At 34.5% G+C, this 12,232-nt stretch overlaps 2 protein-coding genes across 2 annotated transcripts in view; one reads left to right on the forward strand and one right to left on the reverse strand.

Moving 5' to 3' along the window:
• LOC138335567 (nuclear protein MDM1-like) overlaps window positions 1–6,562 on the forward strand; it is a 36,049-nt gene extending 29,487 nt beyond the window's left edge. Inside the window, exons 14-17 of the mRNA XM_069284725.1 lie at window positions 290–360; window positions 1,139–1,283; window positions 2,155–2,238; window positions 5,088–6,562. Coding sequence (XP_069140826.1) covers window positions 290–360; window positions 1,139–1,283; window positions 2,155–2,238; window positions 5,088–5,215 — 428 coding nt within the window. The 3' untranslated portion in view covers window positions 5,216–6,562. The remainder of the gene's footprint in view (window positions 1–289; window positions 361–1,138; window positions 1,284–2,154; window positions 2,239–5,087) is intronic.
• Window positions 6,563–8,291: 1,729 nt separating this feature from the next.
• LOC138334247 (peritrophin-1-like) lies at window positions 8,292–12,086 on the reverse strand. Its single transcript, XM_069282868.1, has 5 exons — window positions 11,903–12,086; window positions 11,007–11,030; window positions 10,508–10,677; window positions 9,596–9,836; window positions 8,292–8,622 (listed from the first exon to the last, which is right to left on the reverse strand). Exons 1-5 carry the CDS (start codon window positions 12,069–12,071, stop codon window positions 8,414–8,416), a joined length of 813 nt encoding a protein of 270 aa, XP_069138969.1. The 5' UTR covers window positions 12,072–12,086; the 3' UTR covers window positions 8,292–8,413.
• Window positions 12,087–12,232: the final 146 nt, after the last annotated feature.

Raw genomic sequence — 12,232 nt, forward strand, 5'->3', positions numbered from 1 at the left:
GACACTTACTGACTTCTAGTTTGGTTTTGTTGTTTAATTTACAACACATTTTCATGTTGATATACTTCGAAGTGTATTTGATTAGAGTTATGTTATGAAAATATATAAAATAAATTGATGTTTCCTTTCATATAAGAATTTATATAGAATTTATATATTATATTTTATGTATTTCATAAAAAGATTATGAAATGAATGTTTATTTAAGGTCCTATATATATATATATGTCACAAAGGCAAATCGTGTTCTCTTAACTCAAATGTTTGTAAAAATTGTTTGCGTTAACAGATCTAGACCAAGAGGAGGATCAAGTTGAGCAGGTTGTCAGGAAGCCAATCGCAGGACAAACATACACAAAGGTATGACACCATTCTAATGTACTGCAGCGCACAGTCAAACCTGTCTATAAAGACCACTCACGGGACAGAGGAAAATGGTCTTTTTAAACCAAGTGGTCTTCATACACAGGTTGAATTATGTTGTCATTCAGAACCCTAGAAAAGTGGTCTTATGAAGCAGGTGGTCTTTACACAGAGGTGGTCGCTAAGGCAGGTTTTACTGTATGCGATTATCTCTCAGTGTACGTTAGTTAGAAGTAGAATATTAGGACTGATTTCGATGGTCAGCATGAAGCTTGCCATACACTGACTTGCCAAACTGGTTGGGTTTTCCCCATATATCAGAAATATACTAAAATGTGAGCTCAACATTGTAAGATAATTCAAACTGTATAAAAAATAGCAGATAAATAGTTGAGGTATGTCACAACCCTTTTGAGAAAATAACACATTTGAAAACTTATTCCAAAGTCCATTAAATATGTAAGATACCCTGTAGAATTTCAAGGTATTTCTCAGTGCACTAACTTTTCTGCATATCAATATTATTTGTATACAAAACAATTAAAGAATAGTAATATTTTATATTAAATAATAAAAAGTCAAGCTTTATATTAATATATAAATTTTGCCATGGACTTTTTCAATGGTGGAAATGGTGGAAATTACGTAACCTGAAGTTTGTAATTGAAATACTAAGTCATCTGCTCCTTGCATTGTTTTGATAGAGAACGAATGGGAAAACTGGCATTTGTCATTGATGTAACATCTTTATGATATCTTTTGATTTTTGTTCCAGCCTGTGAATGTTAACCAAGGGCCAATACAGGCAACGCCAACATTTGGTATGCCATCTCGTGACACCCACTTCCTGCGGGACGATGAAGTGTCGTGTGATCAGCAGCTACTGACAAGCTTTGTACACAGTCCACTGAAGAAACAAGGTATGACACACTTACCAAATGTGTTTGAAATATTCAAATAAACTGTAAAAAGGAAAATAATCCTATTTTGGTCTACTAATACAGTTTTGAATAACAAATTATCTTATCCACACCTATACAAAGGGAATGTGTTGACTGAGTGGTTGAGGTGTTCTGTACTACTGCTAGCCCTTAGTTCACCTTTAGGTTTTTAGTTCAACCTCACATAGGGCAGTTGCAAGGTACAAACTGTAGGTCTGTGGTTTTTCTCAGGGTACTCTAGCATTCCTTCACTTCCTAAAATTTGTCCTATATATAACCCTTGCTGCTATAAGATAAGAAAGAATAATAAAAGTATACTCAAACTAATCCGATTTATGTTAATTTTGCTCCCTGATCTGATTTTAACTTATGTGTGTATTCCGTTAGAGAAAGAATTTCTAGTCCACCGTCATCAACTTCTGATGTTTATATTATATTAATAAAACAGATTCGGAGCATTTTGATCTATTTCTATAGCTGACCTGACATTTCTGCAATATTCTTGTAGTAAATGAATATTAATTCTAATGTTGATATTAAATGATAAAACAGATTCCGAGTAATTTTAACTATTTCAGAATCTATAGCTGACATGACATTTCTGCAATATATAATATGTTCTTGTAGTAAATGAATATTAATTCTAATGTTGATATTAAATGATAAAACAGATTCCGAGTAATTTTAACTATTTCAGAATCTATAGCTGACATGACATTTCTGCAATATATAATATGTTCTTGTAATAAATGAATATTTAATTCTAATGTTGACATTAAACAATGGAACAGATTCCGAGCATTTTGAAGTATTTTTTATCTGACGTGACGTTTCTGCAATGTTCTTGTAGTAAATAAACCCTGGGGCGTACCTTCTACCATCAATGAAGGGTTTGGACTAACTTATAACAATCCGGTTGTGTCCGATAACCGGGGTAAGTTCCTATACACTAGTGTGTTGTGTATTGTGTTGCAAGCTAGTAAATCCACAGGGACATTTCATAGTATCAAACACCATCATTACACATTGTGTTGCAAGCTAGTAAATCCACAGTGACATTTCATAGTATCAAGCATTACCATTCTACATTGTGTTGCATGCTTGTAAATCCACGGTGACATTTCATAGTATCAAACACCACCATTCCACATTGTGTTGCATGCTTGTAAATCCACGGTGACATTTCATAGTATCAAACAACATCATTCCACATTGTGTTGCCTGCTTGTAAATCCACGGTGACATTTCATAGTATCAAACACCACCATTCCACATTGTGTTGCATGCTTGTAAATCCACGGTGACATTTCGCAGTATCAAGCATTACAATTCCACATTGTGTTGCATGCTTGTAAATCCACGGTGACATTTCGCAGTATCAAGCATTACAATTCCACATTATGTTGCATGCTTGTGCTAGTAAATCCACGGTGACATTTCGCAGTATCAAACATTACAATTCCACATTGTGTTGCATGCTTGTGCTTGTAAATCCACGGTGACATTTCGCAGTATCAAGCATTACAATTCCACATTATGTTGCATGCTTGTAAATCCACAGTGACATTCGCAGTATCAAGCATTACAATTCCACATTGTGTTGATGCTTGTATATCCACGGTGACATTTCGCAGTATCAAGCATTACAATTCCACATTATGTTGCATGCTTGTGCTAGTAAATCCACGGTGACATTTCGCAGTATCAAGCATTACAATTCCACATTGTGTTGCATGCTTGTGCTTGTAAATCCACGGTGACATTTCGCAGTATCAAGCATTACAATTCCACATTATGTTGCATGCTTGTAAATCCACGGTGACATTTCGCAGTATCAAGCATTACAATTCCACATTGTGTTGCATGCTTGTAAATCCACGGTGACATTTCGCAGTATCAAGCATTACAATTCCACATTGTGTTGCATGCTTGTGCTTGTAAATCCACGGTCTATGGTGACGTGGTATATGTAGAGACGGCAGAACCAAATGATTTTCTATGGATGACAATGTTAATGTATGTCACTCTCCAGGTTAAATGAAGTTTTCAAGTTCGGACACCCCCCACTAATTTTGAAGGTCATCTCATATACTTGTGAACAAAAAAAAAAATTGAAGATGTACCATTTTGCTAAACTTTAAGGTGGGGGTACCATCTGTTGTTGAATTCCGTACCAAAATATGACCAAAATTTTCATAAAATTCCAGTCTTGATTATCTCCCCCTGTCAGAAACAGACTTGACAGAATTTTAAAATTTCTTTACATGTTTTACATCTACATGTATTGCCCAATCAACACATTAAACATTTGAAACTGATGCACTGTGAATATACCCAATCAGCAGGCACTTAAACATTTACCTCTCAATGAAATTTATTTTTGATTTGATTCTGTGGTCCCTGTAGTATTTACCATTACCGTTTCATAATGTGTAATACACTTGTAAATCCGCAGAGATAATTTGTAGTATCAAGCATTACCACAATGATTGTAAAATATATTTTACACACCAGTAAATCCATTTTCTTGTATCCAACATATCACCATTTCACACAGGTGCCTGCTAGGAAATCCACAGTATCGTTTGTAAATAATATCTATGTATTAAAAATTTGATTACCACAGGTGCCATAAATTCCATAGACTATCCTCAATAATCCTCAGCTTATATATGTATTATAGATGCATTCTCTTTCATTCAATAGAATTCTTCTTTGATACTGACTTTGGTCATGTGTTATTAATAAAATCTTATATGGGTCTGCCTAGAAGATGGGGATATCTACAAGGTTTTTACACGCGTAACAAGGCTTGCCGAGTGCTGATCAGACAAAATATTTCATGAAGGTTGAGATATCCCTATTTTCTTTACAAGCTTTCACCCCTTTTTGGGTGAGACAGGAGAATCTAAACTGAAGGGTAAGATTCTTAAGTTGTCAAACACAGGGCTCTGCCGATTATTTAACAGCGTAGGAATCTTATCCCGAGGGTTGAGATATCCTGTCTCACCCTTCAGAGGGTGAATGATTCTTTTTCTATTACCCATGCACCACCTTGTGTCTTAAGTGCAAAGATCTTGTGTAGCTTGCCTTTACCTTAGGATGAAACAGAAAAATCTCACACCTCTAATATTGCAGATATCTCTGTCCAGGTTAAGAGAATATTTTTTCTCCCATACATAAGAGGAATTAACATGAATTACCAATTGCTTAAAGACCCACCACTTTTCCGAAACAAAAAAATGAAAAGTTCCTTAAAGGCCCACTACCGTTCCGAAACGGCTTTAAATTTTTAAAATGGGAATGTAAAACAAGATCGATAATTTTGTAGAGCCGCAAAAATTATTAACTTACCATTAATACTATATTTATCATCACCTTCTGAATGATTTGATTAAAATAAATAAAATGTTTATTTTCATAACGCGGGTCGTATCATGTTTCCCGCCGTCATCCTAAATACCGGGCGGTAGTTGACTATCACTGCGCCAGACGGCAAAACAGCGAATTGACTCTCCACTGTTTTCATATATTACGCAGATAATCTTGCATATGTTTGGTGTCGTAACCTTATTTTAGGTCATCGTTACACATTTTCTGATGTTATTAATGGTTTTTTAAGAAACCTTTATATTTTGCTCCGGAAAGGTAATGGGCCTTTAAAAACAATAATAACCTAAGAAATGGAATGTAATGTTTATATTTACTTATCGGTTTGTCAACGGAAAATAAATAAACCAGATTTACTGTTTAACAAAAAAATAAATAATTATTTATTTACAGATGATGATGTTCTTTCTGTATCTGCACGGTCTGTTGCATCGAGCTGTTCTCTAGCATCCGAAACACTAGAGCGTGCCAGGAAACGGAAAGAGGAATTCTGGGGGAAGCCCGGCGTCGCTGCTCACTGAAATGACTTTATGATGTTTAGATATTATATAGGTTCAGATAATATTTCTATATTCTGACCAGGAATCTCTTTGAATGTTTGACTAGGTAGAAAGTTCCAGCTATTTTATATGACTTTATAGAACTTATTTTTCATATTACTGTAAAGATTTTATCTGTATATGATGTTCATACACTTTTAGTCCGTCCAGAAGTAACTGAATAGATTCTTATTTTGGGTTTTTAATATTGATGACATGTCTAGGTTATCAAGTTATTAACAATTATTATTTTTTATTGATTTTAAAGTATATTCATCTTATTTTAAATTTGAAGACAATTATTTTATTCAAAAGCACATTTCTTATGTGGGAACCTTGTAGTAATACACATATCTGTCCATCTGTCCATCCGTCTTTTGGATTTCTAGAAAACTTCTCTAAAACTATTAAGCAGATTTTTTTTTAATTTGCATACATAATTAGCCTATGGTATGCAACATGAAATTCATTTACATATATGTTGCATCTTTTATTTATGCTAGATTTTTTAACATGGTTACATATATATGAACAATGACGTATATATCATTTTCAATAATAGTATATGGTTGAGTTTGGGTTGCAAGTTAACTGCCATAGTCAGATAAGGCACTTGGGTTATCTACATGTATTGCATGTTAATCATACATTTTAGGCAGCATATAATGTTAAACTGCTGAATTCAAACATTGAAATACATACAGCTAGTGTATGTAAATCTGACATGTTTTGTTCATGTATACTACTAACCTTGTAGGCTAGCTAGTTTCCGTTATTCAAAAAAAAAAAAAAAATAGTTGTATATATATATTGTTTTTAATGTAGGAGGTACATGTGCTTTGTTTTGCATGCAGAATGTGTTACTTTAACTCACTTACCCCTGGAGCCGCATTTAGACTCTTCTAAATCAAAGACTAGATCAGTCCATTATGAAGTTTCAGGGGTGAATGAGTAAATTGAGAAGATAAAGTGTTATTTATATGTTAAAACGTGCCTATATCCCACTAATCCTCGGGATTTCCGTACCAATTCGTTTTGCCGGGATGACCAAGAGCCGAAGTCGAAATTTCATAGACAGGAAAAGTGATGGATATTAGGCTCACAAATATTTTGTTATTTATTTTTACATAAGTATTAGACCTATCAAGGTCTTCTATCTGTGATAATAGCTAGTGTAATTATTGTTAAAGAAATCTTGTTTCATGCTTATTATGCTAGAAACTTACGGAAATGTATAGTCTTAACTCTTTGTATATTTTAATGGCACAGGTTTTATTTTGAAAGATAAAATCATGATGATAATTTACATAAAAGTTTGGTGGTTTTTTTTCATTTTTTTTTTTTTAATCCCCCGCCCAACGAAATTGGCGGGGGATATACAAATGGGTTCCGTCTGTCCGTCCGTCCATACGAATGGTTTCCGGAGCATAACTCTAAAACCAGTAGAGATATTTCCACGAAACTTCATACACACATTGGTCTTATGGTCTAGTAGTGCCTTTTACTATTTTTAAGTTTTCATTTTTTGAATTTTTTCCGTAACCATGGAAACATTGCTGAGAATGGCAGATTTTTGTGTAAGAATCGTTTCCGGAGCACAACTCTAAAACCAGAAGAGATGTTTCCACGAAACTTCATAGACACATTGGTCTTATGGTCTAGTAGTGCCTTTTGCTATTTTAAGGTTTTCACTTTTTGTATTTTTTTCCATAAGCATGGAAACATTGCTGAAAATATCATATTTTTGTACCAGGTTCGTTTCCGGAGCATAACTCTAAAACCAGAAGAGATATTTCCACGAAACTTCATAGACACATTGGTCTTATGGTCTAGTAGTGCCTTTTGCTATTTTAAGGTTTTCACTTTTTGTACTTTTTTCTGTAACCATGGAAACATTGCTGAAAATGGCAGATTATTGTGTAAGAGTCGTTTCCGGAGCACAACTCTAAAACCAGCAGAGATATTTCCATGAAACTTCATAGACACATTGTTCTTATGGTCTAGTAGTGCCTTTTGCTATTTTTAGGTTTTCATTTTTTTGTGCTTTTTTCTGTAACCATAGAATCATTGCTGAAAATATCATATTTTTGTAGCAGGTTCATTTCCGGAGCATAACTCTAAAACCAGCAGAGATATTTCCACGAAACTTCATAGACTCATTCTTTTAATGGTCTAGTAGTACCTTTTGCTATTTTTAGGTTTTCATTTTTTGCACTTTTTCCGTTACCATGGAAACATTGCTGAAAATATCATGGTAATTGTTACTTTGCAAAACTCCACCCATCTTTGTGTATATAGTCTAATATAATTATCAAGGCTGTATACCTTATTCAACAATTGCAGCCCCGCTCTACTTGAATTATACTCCATCTTTCTTTAGCACAACTTCCTTTTTCCTGTTTTTTTTCCATATACATAAGTCTCCACAATCAAACTTACTTCAGCTTTGATATCTCCATTGGCGGGGGATCTGAATGACTATGTCCTTGTTCATTTTGTTGTCATACAAAGAAAGCACAAGCTGGGATTTAATTTTAAAAAAAAATTCACCTGAATACTCATATGTATTTGTTTTCAGAGATGACCTACCAAGTATTCTTATATTCTTCATTTGCATATTACAGAGTTATCTGTCCATGCGGACCTGCAAGGGAGCTAACTCTGTAATATGCAAAGACGGAATGTAATGTAGCTGGTAACATGGTTAGAAGGAACACATTGCACTGGAAGCAAGACACCACATACAGGGGAAGCTGTCCTTAAATAAATTAACCAAACCAATTATAGGGAACCCAATAAGTCATAAAGGCCCTCTTGGCCTCTTGTTTACCCGGTGATGTACATATACCGGTAGAAATAATAATTTTTCTGTTTACAATTTTTACTGCAGCTTCCTTGACCCAATCAGTCAGACTTAAAATTCTTATTTTGGAAAAGTAGTTGGCTGTTAAATGTTCCAATTTATATATACATGTATAATCTATCTTTTGTAATAATTCTAAATTGAGAAAAAGAAAATCCATTACAATAATATTAAGAAGAACAATTTATATTCATAATTACTTAATTTATTTATTGATGACGCATAAATACATGTAAAAAGTTGCTGTGCAAGATCACCGAAATAAACATTTCAAGTGAAAGTCGACCTCCCACTTAGAAAAGGGGAGAGAATCCCAACTAACCACTTGACCCGGCTACTAAGTAAGGAGAGACACAGGTTTTGCTGTATTCGTTCCAAACAAGACCTGATGGACAAGAAAGCACATAAGCATCTCCTGCAATATCACACTGGATAAATTTGTTGGGGTCTGGATGGGAGAAGAAAAGACCAACATTGGTAACTGTTTGTCCAAGACACGGATTAGCTGCTCCAGTTAGGGTGTTACCTGGAATTAAAACAAGTGGTTTCTTAATCACATACAGCATCAAAGTTAAAGATGCTTCACCGCCGACAGCATAAATGATACTCATCATTTGATCAATAACTGATGTTTAATCTTGTATTGTCTAATCAACAACAAAAAACTCATATCATGAAATAATTCATATTGCTCTTTGGTGCATGCACAATCAGTGCTTCATTCCATATAGGCCATAGTGATATGGATTTTATTTGGGTTCATTATTTTTAATGTTTTTATCTTGAATTGAAATAAGAAGCTCAAATTTTTCAATAGTGGTAATGGTATAAAGTAAGTAACTTTTGTAAATGAAGAAAAATACTTAATTGTCTGTTCTTACTTTTGATAGAAAAAAAAACTATTTGCCAGCAGTGTAGCACCTTTTAAACAATTATTTCAGTGTATCTAGAGGGGTGGTTGATCCTGATTTCTTTTCTTGATACTTAAAATTGTGATTCTACAGTAGAGATCAATATTGTGTTTCCTTTGAAAGGATGCTGATGGAAACTGCATTAGATTTTCAGATTTACATTAACATCCTTTAAAAATAATACAACAGCAGCCCTTACATAAGTGTAGTCAACGTTTTTTTTCTTTGTATTTTAATATTTTCACTCCATTTGGGCATAAACTTTTTCACAAGACCTGGTATTCCATACAATTTTTTACCATCCTTGATATGTGATTTTCTTTGCTCGTTTTGTGTCTTGAAAAAGGGCAAAGTTATGTCGAAAAGATCTTTTTTGTCCACACTAATGGAATTACATAATGTATTGTTTGATCCCTGTATTATAATACGGAGTTACCTCCCTTGAAAGCAGGTATCCATTGTGTCGTCATTATTTTTTAGGTGAAACTCACGTCGTTTTCTGTGAAAAGAATGACGTCACGCTCGCAAAGACATGACGTCATAATCAATACCAACCCTCATGGACAGAAAACTCAGTGTTTTACTCACCACTTGTGCCTGGCTGCGGTGTTGGGTTCACTTGGGTGAAGGCGTAAACACAGGACAATCTTGATTGGTCCCAGACAAGGTTAGACGGACAAGTTAAGATGTTAGCGTTTCCGTTTAAGTCGCATTCGATGAACTGATTGGGACTCCCAGAGATGGCGAAATAGAGATCTCCCTTGGCGATGTTCTGGGGCGTACACTGGTTATTAACAACTGGAACTGAAGCAGTTGTCACTACGACGGGCTGGAAACCAGGAAAAAGATTAGAAATACAAAGTGCCAAAAAAGGTGTAACATCGGTTGCCATTGTATCAAATGAAGCGGGAAACATTTCTTTAATTTCAGTCAATGTAAAGCAGAGTTTAAAACGTTTAAACACTTAAAGTACCATTAGCTTTCATAACCTCTGCTGAAACTTACTTAATTTGGTTTCTTTCTCATACGGAGTTCCAAAACACACAAAAAAGTTTCAAGCTAATTATAATTGAACCTAACAGTGAAAATTCATTTCTTGATATTGTCAGATTTTGTATTAGGCCAATAAGATGAGACGTTATAAACATCGTCGACGTCATTTTATCACTACGATAACTTAGATTTTCATAAGCCAATGGAAAATCTTGTTAGTTTTGTATAAGATGAGTGCCCATTATCACTACACGATTTCAAAGTTGGTATGAAATTATGTTAAAATATTTTGATAGAAAGAAAAAAAAAGATTTTGCCCTTGTAGCTTTATATAGAATTACTGCATATCGTTGGCAACACGTGAACAGATTAAAAGAAACTGACAATTGTCTTCTTGGTATCAGAAGAGGCAATCGCAATATTTCGGATATTTCCGGCAATCTTCGGGGATCATTTCCGAAGACTGTCGGAAATTTCCCCGAGATGCTGTGATATTGTTTTATTTACCGTGATGCAAGACGTTGTGGCCTGGTTGTAGATCTCTCCTGCTGGGCACTGGACGATGTACATCCTACCAAATCTGTCACACTGGAGGAACTTACTGGTATCACCGGGGTGGGGGAAATATACACGGTTGGAGTTGGACGTACAGGGATTCGGGACATTCTGGAATGCATCTAAATACAAAAAAGTAACAAGGTTGACTGTTAAAATACGTCGCTTTACCATGAGCATAACACGTTCAATGAATTTAACGCAGAAACTTATTTTAACATAATATACATACGAGAGTTCACGATTTCAAGACTTTATGGAGACATACACTTCTCAAAAACTTATCACATTTTGTAAACTGATTTCATTTTCAACCGACTTCTAAAATAAATAGATCAAGTGTCAATGGAGTTTTAGCTTCAGTAATAGAATTCCGCCAATTAGCGGAAATAAACCACGAAGAATAATATTGCCGGAAATGCCCGACGATGATTTCAGGTCTCATACTTACTGACACAATTCGCTTGTCTCTTCTCTGAAATTAATGTTCAAAAGATTGTTTTATTAATTAGTTTAAGACAAGTTATTGCGTATTTGCGCGCGATTTCCTTTCTTCGAGCATTTATCTTCTTCTTTTTTTCTCTTTTTTTTCATTTTCCATATTAAATACAAAATTTATTAAAGATGATCCACCGCCGACAAAGCATAAATGATATTCATCAGTTGAACAATAATTGGTGTTTGATCATGTATATATATGTATAATTAACACAAAAAATAATATCAAATAATTTATTTCCCCTTTGGTGCATGCGCAATCATTACTTCATTCTATATAAGATATAGTGCCACGGAATTTTTTCGGGATGCAATTAATTATTTTTCATATTTTTAACTTAGAGTAAAATTAGAAGCTCAAACTTTTCAATGGTGGTAATGATGTAAAATAAGTAACTTTTGTAACTGAAGAAAAATACAAAATCGTCTGCTCCTGTTTTTGATAGTGAAAAAATACCATTTGTCAGCGATGGAGCATCTTTAAGGAACGCTTACACCGGAAAGACTGAAAAATGTGTTTTGAAAACATCATTTAAATTTTCCGACAGTATTCAATGTGAGCTATAGTGGTGCTACAAAGAGACCTCGCACCTGCACGACTTTTTACCTGTCATAAACACAGGGGCTCGATTGTGATTGCGAGAAAATCTTAAGATTTTTTTTTAAATGAGTATCGATTATAATCGATACCCATTTTATTCTATTTTTAATATTTTCTCGCAATCGAGCCCCTGTGGTCGTATCTACAATTAAAATACCGCTACTATTTTATTATTTAGAATAATTATAATTATGAATTTTGCGGTAATTATATCATGTAAATATATTTGTAAACTAAATAACACTTACCCCTCGTAGGGACGGCCACCGATAGGGCCACACACAACGAAAATACCAATACTTTCATTATTGTTGTTGAGCCGATATTTATCTTTACCCCCGTGTCGTCGTTTTGGTGTAGCACAGGGTTCTTGCCTTGCGCCCCGCTTATATAAGGCTTGCTAGGTTCATACGTCATCAGACATTTTTGGTCCCACCCATGGCAGTCAAAAGTTTTGCATCTCCACGGCATAAAAAGATACCGTAAGCTCGACCGCTTTAACTACGCAGACGTTCTGTTTGATAAAGCTACAAATATTTAAACAGTAGGGTCCCAAAGGATATTACCCGGCACTAATT

Source organism: Argopecten irradians, chromosome 11 (genome assembly GCF_041381155.1).
Source record: "Argopecten irradians isolate NY chromosome 11, Ai_NY, whole genome shotgun sequence".
Classification (NCBI taxonomy): Eukaryota; Metazoa; Mollusca; class Bivalvia; order Pectinida; family Pectinidae; genus Argopecten; species Argopecten irradians.